This window comes from Tachypleus tridentatus, chromosome 9 (assembly GCF_004210375.1).
Source record: "Tachypleus tridentatus isolate NWPU-2018 chromosome 9, ASM421037v1, whole genome shotgun sequence".
Taxonomy (NCBI): Eukaryota; Metazoa; Arthropoda; class Merostomata; order Xiphosura; family Limulidae; genus Tachypleus; species Tachypleus tridentatus.
The window spans coordinates 72,599,805-72,620,848 of NC_134833.1; the positions used below are offsets into that span (position 1 = coordinate 72,599,805).

A 21,044-nucleotide genomic window follows, 5' to 3' on the forward strand; every position below is an offset into this window, starting at 1 on the left:
GGTTTAGAATTCCCGAACAAACTATTTTATGTTGTAATTGTATTTTTGTTGTTTTTTTATTTTAACCATAAGACAAAACTTTCCCCAGCCGGCCTCGTACACGCCGGAGTCACTATTTAGGAAGGCCCAGTGTTGTAGTTAACTATACAATATAGTTCATGTCCAGGAAGGTTCAAGCTTTCCATTAACATTTATTTGTCTTCAGCCAAGAAAGTACAAGTTTTCACATTATATATCAGAGAAGGTCGATGTTTTCAATTAGCTTCATATAACATAATTTGCATCCAGGAAGGTCCGGTTGTGTGTTGTTTTTTCACTGCTGCTAAATTTAAAATAGTTCAGTAGCGCATTTTCTCTTGGTAACATATGGATATTCAATTTATTAGGAATATAAAAGGTATATAATTAGTACTGCATATATTTTATTTAACTAAGAAACAAAAAGAACGAAAATTGTGATTTTAGTATGAGATTTTTAGATCATAGAACAATTTTACATGCAGAAAGGTCCAAGCTGCCAGGTAGTTTCAAACAACACAGTGTATGTTGAAGTAAAGTGTAATTTTAACCTATTAGTTACTTTTAGTTTCTTCAGGCTTATACTATCTATAAACAATATTTAATGTTAATTTTTTATGTGGTGGTTGCGATATTATGGCATTATAAAGTTAACCTATTTGCTTCTACAACAGTACAAAGTGTTACAGATTCGTGGGTTCAAATCTCATTTAACTTAAACTTTTGTACATGAATATGTTTCAAAATTTATTCACTAATTATTTGTTCCCATGCTTGCACTTTAGTAAGGTTTTAAACACGATACGTCGAGAATAATAATGAGTCTAGTGTCTAAAGTCCTTATTGTCCCTACTTAACACTCGTTCTCCCAGTCGCAGAAATCAGCATTCAGTACTGGTAACTGATAAATTGTGACGTAGGCCATGATTTTCCCGCCTTTTTTTTTTTTTTTTTTGCCTTTGCTGCAAACTTCAAAGATGCTTTAGCGGCGCCAATCAAAGGAAGTTGTCCATGGTAGGACCGCTTCATAGGAATTTTTGACACTTATAAACAATAATTAATATATTTACTGCTATAGTGAGCATTGAAGTTTTAGAGCAACGTTAGAAATAAATGAGCTAAGTTTGCCATCACTTATTAGAGTTATATTTTTTTATAATTGAGGTATTACCATATGGCCCTTTTGCAGTTGATAATGCTCCCGGAGAGTTAATTAGGGGTAATACGGTATTAGTTCTTTATTAATATTTTTTCCATAGAAGACAGTTTTATGTACCAAGTTTTTTGTAGAAGACACAAAAACAACCTTGTAGGATATCATATGCCTCAATACTTGTATTACTTAGACTTTTTAATAGGGTAAATCTCATTTGCTCTAACCCTACCGAAGAGATTAAATTACTTAAATCAGCATGGAGCAAATTGTGTGTGTGCAACGTGAAGAAATATCTTCATCAAACATATAATAGTGTCTTTACAAATGGGTTTACATAAAATGACTGCTCACCTACTTCAGAAGTTAAACGTTTAAGTTATATACGTTCATATGTATAGCGACATTTAGATTGTTTTTGTTCAGATACAAAGTATTTTTAGTCACATACAGAATCGATATTAGAATATTGTCTGTTACCAATATTTCTATGTTTAAGACTTCTACATATGGGGGGAAAGATGGATTATTTTAAAAAGTTAGCAATATTTTGTATACTATTACATTTTATTAACACCAACAGGACGAAACTTCTTGTGCGTTATCTCTGGACGTACAAAGATCAATCTAAACTTTGATCTTCAGGTTGGTATAAAAATTATATCCAATGTTGTATAAACAAAATTATGAAAGTGTTTACATTTTAGTTAAATTTAAGAACGTTCGAGTTAAACTAACATTTTTGACTTTGTGTCTAACAGCTCTACCATATGGCGTGTATACAGAAAGGACTACCTTCTCCTATTACAAAGAGCACATAGCTTGAATACATAAAACAATGTATATCTCTCTGCAGTTTATTCCTTTCCTTCGCTAGTATAGTGCCACAGTGAACCCATGCAAGCAGAAATAATTAGATAGATGAAGAATTCTTCACATTCCATCCAGTCAGTTTCTCCAAGCTGCTAGCGGCTTGGCATGCAAGATACTTTTTTCTTTCAAAATGAAAGTCCGCTACCATGTCAACTATTTCCCTGTCGAACTGCAAGTTGCATAAACTGAGCCGTAATTACACATTCCTTACATTCCTGCTGAACGTGGGCGAACGGTTGACGATAGGCCACGTGAACTATAGTTTCATTTATATATATATATATCTGGCAGCAATGCTGCCTTTCGCCACTTCATACAATCATGAACGTTTTACTGCCTCACGATATCTACACATATTATCACTAGAAAATGCGTCTCGGTAGAATATATCCAGTTAATAGGTGCATGTTTCTTTTTACACTGATATAATTATTGTTCGTTATTCACGTTCAGGTTGTTTCTGTTCGCTCCACTTCATAATTAAGTAGTAGATCAGTATTTGCATCCTCACAACGGTCTCTCAAGTTGAAACTAGTATGTCTGGATTACGAAAAGAAAAATAGAAAATAGATAAAAGACTGAATATCACAAGCTAGCATTCTATGAATCGGATTTTTTGCGATATTTTATAAGTAATATAAGCACATCGCTCATACAGTTTTTTAAACCAGAATATAGATAATAATTCAATAATACCGAGTAATTACGAAACAAAGGCCCGACATGGCCAAGCGTGTTAAAGCGTTCGACTCGTAATTGGAGGGTCGCGGGTTCGAATCCCGGTCGCACCAAACATGCTCGCCTTCCCAGCCGTGGGGGCGATATAATGTTACAGTCAATCCCACTATTCGTTGGTAAAAGAGTAGCCCAAGAGTTGGCGGTGGGTGGTGATGACTAGCTGCCTTCCCTCTAGTTTTACACTGCTAAATTAGGAGCGCAGATAGCCCTCGAGTAGCTTTGCGCGAAATTCCAAAAACAAACAATTACGAAACAAAATGTTTATTCTGTACATCTTCCCACAGTGATAAATTGTTTGTTTTTGTTTTAACACTATTAAGATGTGTTACTTAGTCCTGCGAGTAGACAAGGTAAGATCATAACACAGCCATACATTCAATAAACGTCAACATTAGTTTGAAAGTAATATGCATTTGCTTGACAGGAAACTTCTAGTTCAACAATATTTGATCAGGCCCCTGGCATGAAGTCACAAAATTATTTGAAAATCACAGCTTACCTTCAGTACATTAAGTAATTGATAATATAGATGTGTCTGTTGTATTGGTAAAAGCCTAGTCGGCGCTGAATATAGCTGATATATAACGTGGTTGACATATTATTACATTCTTTTACACTTTCTTCGTTTTTATAATTAAAGTCTCTCTAAGCCTTCTAAGGTAAAGTAACAACTCGAGCTACTGCAGATAGATACTACGTAATGATGAGAAATGCACTTGAAATAAAAATATATCTCAGGACAGCTGGTATGGGTATTAACACGTTTACCAAAATAAAGCAGAGAACAACGTTTTCACCATCTTAGGTCATTATCAGGTTAACATAAGAAGGTCGAAACGTTTTACTCTGTTTTATTTTGGTGTACTTGTTAATACCCATACCAGCCGTCCTAAGATACAGAAAGATACTCCATTTATGCCAGAATTATAATACAGTGGAGCCCCTCACTAACGACTTCAAAAATGCCTCGACAAAAAGGTCGTTAATGAGGGGGAGTCGTTAGTGAGGGGTGGATACCCAATTCGTTACCAAGATTTAAATTATGTACGTTTTTATAATAGGCAATCGGTCTCTGTTCATTTTAAGGGTATGGAGTATTTAAAAACGAAATAAAAAAATGCGGTAATATGTAATGCAAAATATATTTTCACTAGTTCTCACTACTTTACCTTGATTTTATGAGGCTATTAAATGTTTAAACACAAGTCTATTCACCATTCTGTACACAAAAAATGTTCAAATGCAGGTTCAAAATACGATCCTAAAATACATTTCCTAAAAAAATCACTGTAAAATGTTACACGCAAAAGTGTTCAAATACTGACTGGATATACGATCGTAAACTAAAGAAATTACTAATGTTCATGCAGACTTAAAATACGATCATGAAAGACATTTTCTTAAATCACTAATGCTCATGCAGACTTAAAATGCGATGATAAAATACATTTTTATAAAGAAATCACTGTAGAAGAAATGCTACACACGCACAAAAATGATCAAATACAGACTTAAAATACGATAAGAAACTACATTTTCTTAAAGAAATCACTAATTTTGTTTGTTTTTCTTCGAAAATTGTACAGTTTCAATGTCTTTGCTCACTGCTACCATGCAATCTACAATGTCCATTTTGCCGTGTTTGAGGCCAAACTGTAAAAGTTTTTCTGCATATGACATTGCAGTGGCACAGTCAATTGGCTCGAAAGACTCTACAGTTGTGTCGTCACATTCTTCACCATCATCACTCTCGATTTCTTCAGGACACGCGATAATATTGTCAGAAACTGAATCATCACAAACTGGAGTTTCGTTGTCGAAGTTGACATATTCGCCAAGAGTTACACCATTCAAGACAGGTCTGAAGTCGGGGTCAGATTGGTTTTCTGAAACATTGTCTTCACTTTCGTTTGACACTTCGCCTAAACAGAAGTTAAAGCCGCATTTCAAGAAACACTTTTGAATTGTGGAAGTCTTAACTCGAAGCCAAGCGACGCGTAACCACACAGCACTATGGTCAGCACTATGACCAATAACAAGTGGCCGAACTTTTTCTCCCGACATGCTACAGCAAAGCATTACTGTAACTCTTTCTTTCGAAACTTTTACACCGGATGTCGTTTATCCCTTCTTGACCATTGATTTCGTTGGAAGTGATCTGTATTGTATCCCAGTCTCATCAGCGTTAAATATGTCATTAGGGGAATAGCCTTCACAGATGGATGGGAGACGATTAGTCCAATCTTCAACTGCTTCTTGAGAAACTTCAGCACTTTCGCCACAGAGAATAACTGCTTTGATATTATGCCTTTTTTACGAATCTATCTAACCATCCATTGCTAGCAGAGAAGCCTTCATTGCCAAGCTGAGACGCCAATATTAATGCTTTTTCTTGAATTAGTTTCCCGGTAATTGGTAGATTCCTGGATCTTGTATTCACAAACCACTGCCACACCTTCTCATCCAACTCGTCGTATAGGCATCTTCTCTTGTTCTGCTTTTTTTCTGGATTTTCGCCTGTTTCCCACTTTTTCAAATTTTTTTCTTTCTCTTTAATGATTGTCTGAATTTGGGTTTTACCAACTCCAAGATCCGTGGCGATTTTTATTGCAGTTTCCCCTTTGTCGTGTCGTTTAATGACGGAAACTCTCTCTTCTAAGTTAAGCAACTTTCTCTTCGACATTCTGGTGAAAAATGAGTCTGTGTTATGAGGAATCTTCATATTATGCACACTAATCCTGTCTGTTAAATAATCCGATTTAGTGTTCCTAATTCATTATGTACTATAGAATAAGCGCATTGTGAATAAGATTAATTTACCAATGAAAATTAATCTTCTTTTTAAACAGTATTACGTAATCTACTTCAACAATAAATCTATTTCCATTGCGTCGAATCGAAAATAAGATTAATTTACCAATGAAAATTAATCTTCTTTTCGATTCGACGCAATGGAAATAGATTTATTGTTGAAGTAGATTACGTAATACTGTTTAACTACGGAATAATTAAACTCATTTGTAATATGCCATAAATGAGAAGGCAGACCGCTATGTAACTTCACAGAATATGCCACATAATAATGTCACTTAGTCGTTAGTGAGAGGTAAAATAATCAAAATTGTTCAATTTGGTAGGTCGTTAGTCGCGTTTGAGAGGAAGTCGTCCACGAGGGGTCAATTTAATGCAAACAGGGTACCGTCAAAAAATTTTCCGGTCGTATGACAGGGGAAGTCGTTAGTGAGGGGCCCCACTGTATTGTCATCTATCTACCACATGTATTTCTTTTCTACCTAGGAGGCCCGACATGGCCAGATGGTTAGAGTACTCTACTCGTATTCTGAGGATCGTGGGTTTGAACCCTCGTTACACCAAACATGCTCGCCCTTTCAGCTGTGGGGGCGTTATAACGTGACGGTCAATCCCACTATTCGTTGGTAAAAGAGGAGCCCAAGGGTTAGCGGTGGGCGATGACGACTAGCTGTTTTCCCTCTAGTCTTACATTGCTAAATTAGGGACGGCTAGCGCAGATAACCTTCCTGTAGCTTATTATAGAATATAATAGCGAGACAAAAAACATTAAATCCATGCTGTGTCACTTCATTCGTTCGTCAACAACCAATGAAAAGCGGAATTCATTTATGCTCCACGTTCAAACATTGTTCAAACAGTTTAGTCACGTGTAACAGATGTGCATAATAATATAAAATGAGAAACGTTTCTCAGTGTAAAAGAAAGATAAATGAGAAAAATGTAACTTTATCGCTGCCTTAATTTCATGCTTTCTTCTCTTTGTGTTTATACACAAACACAAACATTGGACTCTATTTTTTACACCACAGAATCCGGGATTCGTAGTGAAAAATTAGGTATGAGAAATTGACTGTGACAACAACAGTGACTGTATTGTATTTGTCATTTTAGTACATTCAACGCCAATATAATATTAAACGAGTTAAAGGCAGTTGTGTTATTTAATTTACATTTAATTCTCGACAATCAATTTAATGAGCGGAACGATCTGGAACTGTGTGTCGTTTATTGAGTATTCTTCAAATCACAAATGAGAGTTCCACTTATTTCAAAATCCCAAATTAACCACTGAATATAATATCCGCTAGCAGACATATGCCAACATTTTCTTTTGGTGACCACTAAAAACTCTTTTTTTTAAAAATTGTTATACTAATAGGTAAATATTACAGACTTTTTAGATTAAAATATTTTAGTCAGTGGTGGACGGTAAGGATAGACGGGATTGCTGCAAGGGCCCCGAGGAAAATTGAAGACCCAAAAATTTAGGCAAGGATACTGTATGTAAAGAGTATTATTGAAAAGGAAGAACTATTAGAAAGGAAATTAGTCTTTTTTATGCATCTTTTAAAGTGTTAATGCTATTTCAAATACTTATTCAGACCAAGATTGATGTTGTTCAATTAGAATTAACCATTAAAAACGTGCATATACAAAACATGATGTAAACCTAGGTGTATATTTAACTGTGAAGTTTGTTTTGTTAATTTTAATTGATTTTTTGGAATCAAGCACAAAGCTACACAAAGATCTATCTATGCTTTGGGCACCACGGGTATCGAAACCAGGTTGTGAAGTAACGATACCTTTTTTCTGTATTTTTTGACATTGCTATCTTCCCATTATACTTTATTTTTTGACAGTTTTAATTTTCATTACTTGTAGGTATAGCTGTTAAATATATTAACAGAGCTGCTGAATCGCTTAAACAGTAACATAATAATTTACAGTTACATAACACAAATTTACTTGAAATGTTATATCGCTGTATCTTTTCAAACAGACAAACAATAGTTGTTTCCTTTCCTTTTAGCTTTGAAAAAAATTAACTTTCTATGTCGTCATTTCTAACGTCAAGTTGGCACGAATATCTTACTTATGTGCGTCAACTTTTTCACTTATGATTAAAATTGTATTAATTTACAATGACTTGAACTATGTAATTAAAATAAATAGCACACACAAAATAATAGGTATAGTAAAACCTCTAAAAGTTTATTTCCATACAGTTCAGGACGAGGTCACTGTGATTTAATTAAAAACAAAAGACGCACAACGTTAAAAAGACAACAGTTTACCTACAATAGTACAATGCTAGAATCTTTTGTCTGACACGCTACTATATCGGTGTGGATATTGTTGGTTGACCATGGACTTCTTGTTAGGTTATCTGGTAGAAAAGAAATACAGGGTAAGACCGTCTACATTAATATTGGAAACGCTATAAGTTGGGAATTGTCGTAAAACCGATATCGTCTCTGAAGTATAAAAACTGGGTGTGGAAGAAGGAAAATAACAGTGTACACATAACTGACAACCGTTGTTAACCCTAAAAAAAGCAAAAACATTAAATTTAACATAACTACACTTACTAGGAAAACGCGTTGATTATAATGAATACTTTTGTTTTTTTAATTACAGTCGCTAGCTGCCTTCTGTCAGCCAATAACTAGTTTCTGTTAGAGAGGTGAAGAATTAAGTTTTATAATGTTGTTTTCATCGTGCAAAGCCACAGAATGAGTTATATATGCACTATGCCCAACACATTATTTAAGCATTTTAAATCCGCAAACATACCGCTCATTCGCCAAGGAACTACGTGTGTAAGCACTAGTAGAAAAACTCTTAGATAATTTGGCAATATTATTGGGATACTTTAGATGAAGAAAAAAAAAAAGAATTCTAAAAGAAAGCTGAATTTTCAACTGTTTAAAGAAAACATCACAAGCAAGGTTATGTATAACTGTACAACTAAGTTGTACACCTGTATTTGTATTGTTCCAGACCGTCAGATGCAACCATTATTTATGTAAACGGTAATGTTTTTGATTGTCAGTTTCGCAGCGGTACACCAGACAGGACGTGCACTAAAACTAATTTCCATGTTTTAAAACATCGGACGTGTTTCTGTGGGGTAGTGAAGAACGTTTTCTTCAGAAGTAACGATTTCATTAAATATGGACGAGAAAAAATAAACACCATATTAGAAAGTTTTGCTGACAATGTTGTGATTAAGTTCGTTCAAATAGCATAATCATATTTTCAATCATTTTTATGATGGCCTTCTGTATTTTAACACATCCGTAAAACATCCTTTGGATATTTGAATATAAGACTAATAATGGTAAAAATAGCAACAGCATTATTTTAGGATATCCAAACATGATTTTTTTCTTCAGCTCATCAATTCAAAATTAGTTAGTTTTCTCACATAACTATTAATATCTACGTGATCTCTACCTTATATATGTATATATATGCGTGTGTTTGTAAAGAAACATTTATAATACATTGTAACGATTGATTCTTAAAACCTTGTTTGCCAATAATGGATTCGTTTTATTTTATTCATAACTGACTTGAGACATCCATGATCACAAGGTGATTATTACGTGTCTCAGTGTTAAATACTGCGTTATTTTCCTTGGCTATTGTATAATGAGCTCTTAGTGATACCAAAATATACCAGGTTTTATCTATTGCATATAGTGTTTAACTGGTTTTTACTTACCACTTTAACATGACGAAGTGTAACCATTGGGGAGAACCTATTGTTCTGTTTTATTACTAGGTAGAATTGACTAGCTTGAAATAGCTATAAAACACATGCTGTTATTAATAATTTAAGATATAAAAAAACTGGTTAGTTAGAAAAACATATTGCTTTTCCATGTGGCCGATATATAACTTTGAACTTTCTTAATCGTACTGTCTTTTATTTGTGATTAAGAAACGTTTTAACAAGCTTCTAATTTTTGTGTAATGAAAAGAAACCTTCACACTTTTTGTAAGTGTCGTGAAAAAGGGGCTATTTTGATGTTTCCACAGATGAAAGGAAATCTTAGCTCATACGCAGCGTTAGAGAACTGAAAACTCGCCAGTCAAATGTTCAATAAGCACTTGAATATCTGAAACATACCATCGCCAGTCGAGGCCTGTAATTCTGTGTAATATCAGCTCTTATTCAGCACAATGAAGTCAGTGATTACGAGTTAACCAAGCTTTGCTAGCTGATTAAGAACTGCTAATACTCAGTATCAAGAACTGAACATAAGGGGGAAAGCGAATTAATTAATTTCCTATAAAAATTCAAAGCAGACTCCAGTAATAATTAATGGGATTAATTATAGTATTGACATGTTTTGTTTAGTTCTATCTGTGGCTTATGTTAATAGGTACCATATAACTGACAAAGACGTAGATAAACCTACAAGTAATTTCAACATAAATTTAATTAAATAGTTTAGAAAATACAGTTAAAAATCTGAACCCTATTATTAATTATAGGGTCAAGCTTGATATAAAACCTAGAATTTTAGCGTTGTTATACAACTGAAATAAAGTTATTTCATATTTGAATTACTTTATGAATCTTAGTTTTCATGATTAATGAATATCTGGCATGTCACGAAGTTTCATGACAGAAGCCAACTCTGCATTTTTTAACCCTAAAAATATCTAATTTATTTTGAGAATTAAATTGGTGCTATGCAAAATACTTGCTTAACAAACATGTACTTTTGGTAAAATATTGAGAAATGTATTTTAGTTATTAATATATATGTATATTAAATATAATAACACCTATTAGTGTTCAAAGTGTATTAAATAAAATCACATTTTATTAATTTAGGAGCGTCAGAACATAGAACTATTGCAGTTTTTGGCTGTTTGCCAATGTAAGCAAGCAAGAAGCTTGACAAGATGGAACTGATAAGTGAAAGGTCGTGGTAGAATGATGATTAATGTTGCTTGTTATACCTAGAATTCTCTTTACTTCAAATGCACTCCATGTCAAGCAAGGATGACTCATAGCTGTGTATGTTACTCCTATTTACCGTATCATACATACTTATTTTGAATAATCTATGGTTTCACCCTATCGTTTTCTATAACAATTGCTTGATTAGTTTATATAAATAACACCGACAAATAAGTGTAACACTGTCAATGTTACGATATAGAGAAGGGATTTTGAATTAGTGTTAAATATTCAAGAACTCTTATAAACATTTTAATCGATCAATCCTTTAGGCAAAGGCTGGATTAAAGTGCATTTAATATTTCATTTGGTGTTCTATACAGTTTTCCTTGAAGTATTATTAGTTTCAAAAGCACAATGATTTTGAAGTTTCGTTTGTTTGTTTGTTTTTTGAATTTCGCACAAAGCTACTCAAGGGCTATCTGTGCTAGCCGTCCCTAATTTAGCAGTGTAAGACTAGAGGGAAGGCAGCTAGTCATCATCACCCACCGCCAACTCTTGGGCTACTCTTTTACCAACGAATAGTGGGATTAACCGTTACATTATAACGCCCCCATAGCTGAAAGGGCGAGCATGGTTGGCGCGACGGGGATGCGAACCCGCGACCCTCAGATTACGAGTCGAACGCCTTAACACGTTTGGCCATGTCGGGCCTTGAAGTTTCGTACGCACTGTGGTATCTTAACATAAAAGTACTCGCAGAGATGCCAACCATTACGATTTGAGCGTAATCATTACGATTTTGGTGTACACATTACGGCTATACGCTCATACAGACAAATATTGCGACTTGTTGCAACTCCCAAATTATTATATATCATATAGGCCTATAAAATAAAGTGATAAATTGTTCCCCCAGGGCTTGAAAGGGGTGAAAAGAAAATTTCTAGTGAGATACAAATACATTTTGATAATAAATAAAAGACATAGTCCAAATGGCTACTTGCGATAATCATGTTTGTGCTTGAAATAATAAAAAAATATTTGTATCTCCAACGTCTACCAATAGTTTGAGTGCGGTGCTTCTCCATACTGGGTACGTGGGGGAATCCACAGTTACGTCATCAGTGCTTGTTAGCCAATCAGCGCTCGCGTAGATGGGTATTTCACGTTTTCCAAGCGGCATAGAAACACCAATGCGATCGTTCACAGTTGGAACAAAAAGAGGCCTCGTTCACCAGATTGTCTTGTTTCTGGCAAATCTAAAAGGACTAAAACTGTGAATCAAAAATTTAGGAAATAGTATAGTGTAAAATATCCGGTCATTGCATCAAAAGTCAGTGACAGTCATGCATTTTGTACAGTTTGTCACATTGATTTTTCTGTGGCGCATGGCGAGATAAACGATTGTTTCAGACATACAAAATTGGCATCTCACCAACAAAAGGCTGAGGCGAAGACAAACACGATGCAGATAACGACATTTATGAGTAAGAATTACGGTATGAAACCATAAGTGCAGAAGTGATATTCACGCAATTCGTCATTGCTCATAATTTACCCCTAGCTGTAGCCAATCATGCAGGACATCTATTCAAAAAACTTTTCCCAGTTTTCTGAAAAAATATGGCTGTGCTAGAACCAAAACTACAGTTATTGTACAAATGTTGGGTTGTGAAGATGACAAAATGATTTCAAGCATACTTACTAACAGTGTTCACAATTTAGACACAGATGGATCCACAGACATGGATGACTCAAAACTGTATCCAGTGGTTGTACGATATCTTGACCCTTTGCTTAGAAAAATTTTTTATTCTCTTTTGACAATGGTGGAATGGAAAGAAGCTTCAACAGGAGAGAATAATTTCAAGATTTTGGACCACGCATGACGAAGAGGAAAATTCCATGGGAGAACTGTCTTTGTTTTTCTTCAGACAATGCCTCAGTTATGTCTGGTATAGGTAAAGGTGTGATGGGACACATCTCAAGACGACAGCCTAGTATTTACTTCATGGGCTGTGCCTGTCATCTCATGAATATTGCTGCCCAGATAGCTTCCATAGAACTGCCTTGCCCAGTTTCTCATATATTGATAGATATCTACTATTTTCTGGACAAAAGTGCTAGCAGAAAACAACATTTCAAAGAGTTTCAAGGATTGTATGACAAAGAAACAAGAACAATTCTACAACTTGTTAACACAAGATGGCTATCACTTGGTGTGCCTCAACAGAATATTGGACATGTGGAAACCATTGCAGAAGTATTTTCACTGTGAAAAGGAAAATCTAGATTCAAAATTATCTAAATGTGCAGCTCAGTCAGGCAGTAAGACTTTAACAGTCAGGATATCCTCTCAGCCACACAGGGACACAGTCAAGACATACTCTCAGCCACATATGGACACAAGACAACAGTCTCCAAAAGCTGACAAAGAAACTTTTGATATAACTCAATATATGTTTAGGCAGTCTGACCTTGAACTAAAGAAAAGACAATCAATGAAAAAAGAGAAGAAAACGAAAGCTAGCAAGAAAGTAACCAAGAAAAGTTATGTGCAGAGCAAGTTAGATAAGTTAATAGTTTTCTTTGACAACAAAATGAACTTGTTATTTTTTCTTTTTCTTCAGTCTGCAATTCCTCTATTTGAGCAAGCCAATTTGATATTGCAAAGAGAAGAACCTTGCATACACATTATGCATAGAACACTGATTACACAAGTTAAAAATATACTTGTTAGATACATCAAGCCAGAATATCTTGAAGGCAACATCACTGAACTTGACTACAACAATGAATCCTTACGCAAATCTGATGAGGCAGTTTCTATTGGAAATGCTGCCAAGGAATACATTGTTAAATATGAAAAGGACCTGGATCTGATCAGCTTCTACACCAGTGTCAAGAAATACTATATTGCAGCTACAAATTACATGATGAAACATTTCCCTCTAAATGATGAACTTCTGATCCAAAATTGAAAGTCAGCAAAGATTTCTCTTCTCTACGCTTCTTCACAGACAGGTATCCTGTCCTTGTCAATACACATGAGCACGATACTATTGATAAGTTTTGGATTCAGCTGTCTACAGTTAAGGATGGAAATGGCAACCAGAAGTATGACATTCTGTGTAGGGTTATGCTTGGAATTCTTACAATCTTCAATTCTAATGCTGACAGTGAAAGGATATTTAGTTTAGTGACTAAAAACGAAAGCAAGTTCAGACCGAACTTGAGCACTTCAGTTTTGAGCAGTATTATAACACACAAGATGTGTATGCAGTCAAATTGACAATGTTGTTATAACTCCCAACCATCCAGAGAATTTTCATGAAAGCAAAGGCTGCAACAGCTACAAAACTATTACAATAAGTGTCATAAACATGATATAAACTAGTCCTTACACAAAGGCTTTTTCTGCTTACTGTTTGTGCATGTTCAATGTTGTTTTACCAGTATGTTTGTTACTCTGAACTAAATAAAAGACATAATTTCAAAAGAATTTTTTTAAATTTATTTGTTATATACACAAGACACAGTCATAAATGAGCAATCTATAGCAGTAATAAATAATAATAGTTATTATAATAATAAAGAGCTTAGAGACATTGGTCAGGCCTAGTAGCCGCAAATGTCTACAATCATTACGCTCAGTCATTTGAAATAGTTGGCAACTCTGTACTCGTTGGCTTGTGCTCTACAAGATAAAACATGACTGATAAACTTCGGATTATACATTTTACGTTGTATCTGAGCGAACTTTTACAACATTCGAAAGCATGAAAAGCTAAAGTTACGTTCATGTATCGTAGCAAATGCGATGTAAGATTTCTTCGTTTTATCGACATTTAATGTTTACCAACAATAGATTTTGAACATTTTGGTTAATATGTAATTGGTTTGAAGTAGTTTAATCCTGTAAATATTAGTATTTTTAGCATCCATTATTCACGAATTTGTATTCCTATGTTTTTTCTCTCACAGGTCGAAATGAACTCATCGCAAGGTATATAAAACTCCGAACTGGGAAAACAAGGACAAGAAAGCAAGTTTCTAGTCACATTCAAGTGTTGGCCCGAAGGAAATCCCGCGAAATTCAAACTAAACTGAAGGCAAGTATAGTTGTGACATCTAGTGGCATAAAGTTTTCATGAAGTCTATGTCTAGAAAACAGAGAAATACAGTTTGTTATTTCTACCGGCCGACTGGAGTCAATTTTATTAGAAAATCATTTTAATGTTTTATTTATAATGGCTTTGGCTTCTAAAGTAAACAAATGCTGTATGTGTTTGTAAAAACGCTCCTATATATACTGGCGTAGTTACGCGTAAATTAACTTATTACTGCCAGTTCGTATACTAATATACATATATATATACACATCAATATCTGAGTGCAGATTGTATATCTGTATATAACGTTTATTTTTCTGCCTGAATAAAATCAAATTTTCAGATTATTTTTAACTGCTTAGCTCTTGTGAGGAAAATGAATTCTTGGTAACTAACTGTTTTTTATAGGCCTGAGCTGAGAGAGAGAAAACCTTTTCTAGCATAACTAACAAGGGTGCTCTATCAGTCTAATCAGTGGAGCATGGTGATTGTAAAATGTTTTTTCGATCTTTTCCTGGCTATCTGAATGTCATTGTTGAAATCGGTATTTTTAGAATGCCTAACCTAAGTAATTTGATCGTAACATTTGTGTTAGCTAAACGTCAGTGTAAGAGTAATATAATCAGAATTCCCAACCTAAACGACACTTTTCTAACATGAGTGTTACTGTTAGCAAGCTGATCTTTGATTTTAATAATAAAAACATGTTCATCATCTTAATGCTTCTGATCATTCATAGTTATAGCAAAGCCTATGTTATTTTCAAATGCCTCATCACCTTGATTTATTAACATACTCATAGCATTACACACAGTAGGAAAACATGATATCGCTTATTACAGACGCCAAATATTGCAGACATGCAACTAAAACTGTATTTTAGTTATTCACTAAAAAGTGAATGGTAACAGTTTTTAAGTAAAAAATATTGATTTGTTTAACATTAAAACTGCTACAAAGAGCATATTGTAGAAAGTAGAACTTTAAAGACTAAAAATAAGTAATTAGTTTAATAGGTACCTCATAAAATTCTCCATTTGCTTATATGATGATTATCCATAATTTTAAGGGGAAATGTTATTTTTAGAATATAATACTTTATCTTTTTGTCACATACTATATACATATAACAATATAAAATAAACATATCAAAGTAAATAGCCTAATTTATAGAAATCTCCTTAATAACTGTGACCAAAATTTGTTATACATATTAATAAGTAAAAATAAGCAAAACACAAAATGGTGAATTTAATGTCAACAGTCTATCTCAACCATCATTTTATATTAACATATATCTGAAATCAACAACTTATTGAATATAACACAAAAACATAATATCCTTGTACTTTTGTTATAAACAAGCAATAACAGATACTAAAAACATTAAATTAATGATAACGTTAATCTTATATGCATAAAATACCATTCAGTGAATATTAATTAGTTTGTCTGCAAACATCAGTTAATAACCAATATTTTACTTCTTTTTCTTAATTCTGCTATTGTTTTTATATTCTATAACCCCCTGGGGAATTGGTTCATTATATATGGTATTTTATACTCTTTTACTCTTGTTCCATAGTTATTATTATAATTTGGAATTTTATAATACTTATTTTCTAATGTTCTAGTATCATACATATGATTTTTTGTACTTTATGACTTAAACTATAAAAGGAATTCAAAATTGTTATGTATTTATAAAGTGCATTTATATAAAATAACTGATTTCTTATAATTTCATTTGTTAATGTAACTGGGATTAAGTTTCTCATTTTTGTTTAAAATTATGAACATTTTTAATTATATATTATTTTTTTAAGTGTACCTCACTTGTTGAATCATGCATTATCAATCCATAACATATAACAAATTTTGCGAAAGACACATAAATTATTTTTTTACATTAATTAATAAAATATTCTGTATTCTCCTTAATTTTGCTGTAATAGACCTTAATTTATTGCAATTTATATTTATGTGTTTAGACCCATTGAGAACATTGTCTATGATTACCCCTAAGTATGTCTTAGTATTTACATTTTCTGTATATGTACATTTACAATCAGAATGTTTATTATCTACAAATAAATGTTTATATTTATTACTACACCTTTGACCATGAATCTGTAAAAAAAAATTCGTTAATAATATTTATATATTGTGAGTGAATTACAATTGTTTTTGTTTTATCAGTATTTGTATATATATATATATTTATTTATATTATGCCAATACCTTAATAATGTATTAAAATCAATTTGTAAAATTTCTTTCCCAGCTTCCACATCAACATGAGTTGCAGTTTAAAAGCTATATCATTTGCATATTAATATATTTTACTCTTTAAACCTATATTTACAATATCATTAACATAAAAATTAAATAGTAGTGGACCTAGATTAGAATCTTGTGGAACATCATATTTTATAATTATTGATCACTCATTATTTCTTCAATTCTTGTTATTGCAACCCTATTACTTAAATAATTTATGAACCATTTATGTAACTTTTGCCTTATATCCATCATGTACAGTTTATCCAACAGTATTTTTATGATTTAGTGTATCAGAGGCTCTACTTAAATCAAGAAATATTACAAGTACATTTTTATTTTTATCTGATTGTTACTTTACATCTCTTGTAAAGTCTTCTAATAGTAATGTGGTACTTTCATTTTTGACAAATCCATACTGACACCTGCTTATAATGTAAATATATATATAAAAGTGTGAGAATATCTTATTGTCACTAAATCAAAACAACAACAACAATCAAACTGACATACAACAAGTTTTCTAAGATTTATACAGGTGTTAAAGCTAATACATAACTCTCAATAAAACCCAATATTTTGTTTTATATGTATATATACATTTTCATTATTTTTTCAATCACAAGTAAAATGTAAATTGGTCTATAATTATTCAAATTTGTTTTTCTGACTTGTAAATAGGGTTTTATCATTGATGTTTTAAGTCTATCAGGTATTTTCCTTTCTTTATAAATTAAATTTAATAAGCATGTTATATATAACGTTTGCAAAAAAAACAAACTATACATGGTTTTATGTATCTTAATTCAATACCATCAATTCCTGGTCCTTTGTTAATATCTATTAAATCTACTATATTAATAACTTATTATTCTGTTATTGGAAGGAGATAAATTATATTACTCTGTGAGATTACATTCAGAAGATAATTTTTATATTTGTGGTACTATTATTTTCATTATTATGGTTACATTTTAGAGTATTTATCTTATTTATAAGCTTTCTATTAAAATTATTTACTAAATCTGTAGTACTTATATTTGTACTGCTAAAATTTTGCTTTATTTTTTATTCAAGTGATTCACTACTAACTAACATGATTATTTAGTAATTCATTAATCTATTTCCAAGTTTCTTTCATTTTACCCTGAATGCCAGAAAATTTTGTCATATACTAATTATTTTTTGGATTTCTTATACGTTACATAATTTCTCTTTGCTCTGTAAAGTGCTTCATTTGTTTCACTCTTTTGATATTTATACATTTGCCGTAATTTAATCTTTTCTGTTATTAACTCCAAAATATCAGAATCTATCCAAGGATTGTGTTGTGTATTCATCTTTCTTATTTTAAATTCAAATGTATTTCTAATTCAATTTCATTTAACACACAAACCAGTTTTTATAAATTACTTCAAAATCTTTTAATCTCAAGAACTCTTCCCAATTATAGCTGTCTATAAAATTTATAACACTATTTATTTTCATTTTATTAATCACTAATACATTTTCTACACCATTTTTCATAGTTTGTTTTACTGTATTTAAACTATTTTTAACTCAAATTATACTATGATCTGATATTTTTTCTTCTCCATTCTGGTCTTGTGTTAACATTTATATTTTTTGAAATCCATTAAAATGTAACAAGTTTAAATATTCTTTAAACAAGTTACTATTTTCATTATTTTTTTCTTTGATATTGATATTTATATCACCAAGATATACAATATGTTTACATTTTTTAATTCATTTAGTAATTTTTCTAAATATAAAATATAAAAATTAGAATTAGAATTTGGAGGTCTGTAAATTGGAATTATTACAATTTTATAATTATTTAACTGGACAGTAAATGATAATATTTCTGTATCTTTCAAACTTAATTTTACTAATTCTATAGAAAAATGATTTTTATGAAAAAATTAAAATTACTCCTGCCTCTTTATTACCTCTACATTTATAATTTCTTTTAGCTTTCTAAGTTATAATTTTGGATTTCACATTCTTTTGAAAATGTATCTAACAATATCAAAACTTCATCAGGAACTGTACAAAAATAGTCCCACTTATTGTGAATATTATTAATATTAATATGTAACAACTTCAAAGTATCACCTATAGTATGTTTTAATTTGTGTATAATTGCATTTTTAGTTTCTACTTTTTAATTTGTGTCAGTACATTCATTATTTCTTAGATTAATATCCATAAATTACAACAAATTAAATTGCTGATTTTCAAAATTACAATTCAATATTAATTTCATTACTTTATCATTAATTTTTGGTTTCATTAAAAACACATTATCATTTTTTCCCCAAATAAACTTATATTGTTCTTTTAATAATGTTCTTACCTTCCAAAACAGTTCTTTATTAGCAGCTGTTAGATTTTTATTTATATAAATTCTGCCTTCATATCCATATATTCTGTTGTATTTGATTTTGTTTAGCCACTTTATTCTTATTCTTTAACCATTTCTATTTATCAAAAACACTTGAATTTAACTATTATAGGTGCTAGTTTTTACTATTATGGACAGGTATTCTATGCACCATTAATACTTAATTTTTTAATTATATGGTATACTAAATTTTTCAGCCACTTTGTGTAGAATACCTTTCAATTCATCGTTATCTTGTTGTATTATTCTATGTATCTTGTCATACTATTACAGATCATTAAATCATTGTTTTTAATATTATTAGACTCCAAAATTTCCTCATCCTGTTTTAATACCTTGGTATTGCTTTGTGTTAAGAATATTTCATCATACAAAAAGGTTACAGAATCTTTGATTTCATTAACATCCATTTTTATTTCATCTAGCATGTTTAATGTTTTGTTTATATTCTGGAACATAGTAGATACCAGTAGATTCTGTAAATCATGTTCAGTCACATCCAGATCTATCCGAGTCTTTAGGATATTCTTTTGATCTCCAAAATCAGTACATTTTAATGAAATCATTGTTTCAGTAACATTTTCATTTACTAGATTTCCATTGTTGCTTACTGTTGAATTATATTTTCCATTACTGAATAAACCAGAAGTTTTCAATTGTTTACAAGTATTTTGGCAGCAATAACAGTGGTATGACAATTTTTTGGCATTACAGTTAGAGGATTTAAGGTTGTGTGGAACCAGGGGCTAATAATTTTTGTGTGTCCTTTATCCCATGTAATTTTACATAGAATAAAATTATCAATGAGCCTCCATTAAGAACCATGGGCCCTCTAGCCCCTACCTAAATATGCCACTGCATATATGTTTGTATGTTGTTTCTGACAGTCTACTACATTGATAATGAAATGAATCCTTAGAAATTTCATAACATTTTACATAGCCTCCATCAACAGGCAAAGACTTTATACAAATCTCCTAACATTCAGAAGCCATTTTATCATTTATCATTGGTATGTATGATGTTTTCAATAATAAAAAAAAAAAAAAAATGTTTCACCATAAAAATCATGCAGTTGTAAACTTATGTATAAACATTAACCATGCCAAGGTAAACACTTTTCATTAGGTCTTCAAAAACATTTATTATTTTTACTTTATATTATAATCAAGAGCAACCTGTTCAGAGCTATTTTTTCTTTTCAGTTTTAATTGTCTCACTATTATTCAAAGACACTGAAAAAAAGTTTTAATGATATAATTAACCACCTATAAATAGAAAAAAAGTAGAAATGGATCTAGTAATTCTAAGTAATGTTGGAACATTATATAAAAACAATAAAGGAACATTTTTAAGTATCTGAATTGAATAAGCCCATAATGGTTTATTCTCTAATTGCATAAATATTACATACGTCTTTATGTTCTGTACTTTATAATGATATCCACAATCATTACAGGACTTTTTTTAAGACTTCTCAATATAAAAATAAAAGAGGCTGATATCTAGATCCAACAAGTAAAAAATGTTTGTGAGTGTGACAAAGTGGTTTAAAATGATAAATATTTTATTTAGTCTAGGTGATTTTATTCAAACTATTGTTTTATTTTACTCTTTTCTTGAACATGACATAAAATATTTTAGACCAAGGGACTTGAATTATCTTTCTTCCTCTCTACCCACTACAGATGGTAAAGCAGTTGGGGACCAAAAATTCCATAGACA

The 21,044-nt window shown here is 31.7% G+C and overlaps 1 protein-coding gene across 4 annotated transcripts in view; it reads left to right on the forward strand.

The window, feature by feature from the left end:
- The window catches only part of LOC143225484 (transcriptional enhancer factor TEF-1-like), a 127,480-nt gene that overhangs the window by 76,010 nt on the left and 30,426 nt on the right, over positions 1 to 21,044 (forward strand). For all 4 annotated transcript variants that reach the window (XM_076454975.1, XM_076454971.1, XM_076454974.1 and 1 more), the window contains one exon: positions 14,505 to 14,632. In XM_076454975.1, the coding sequence (XP_076311090.1) occupies positions 14,505 to 14,632 (128 nt within the window). The remainder of the gene's footprint in view (positions 1 to 14,504; positions 14,633 to 21,044) is intronic.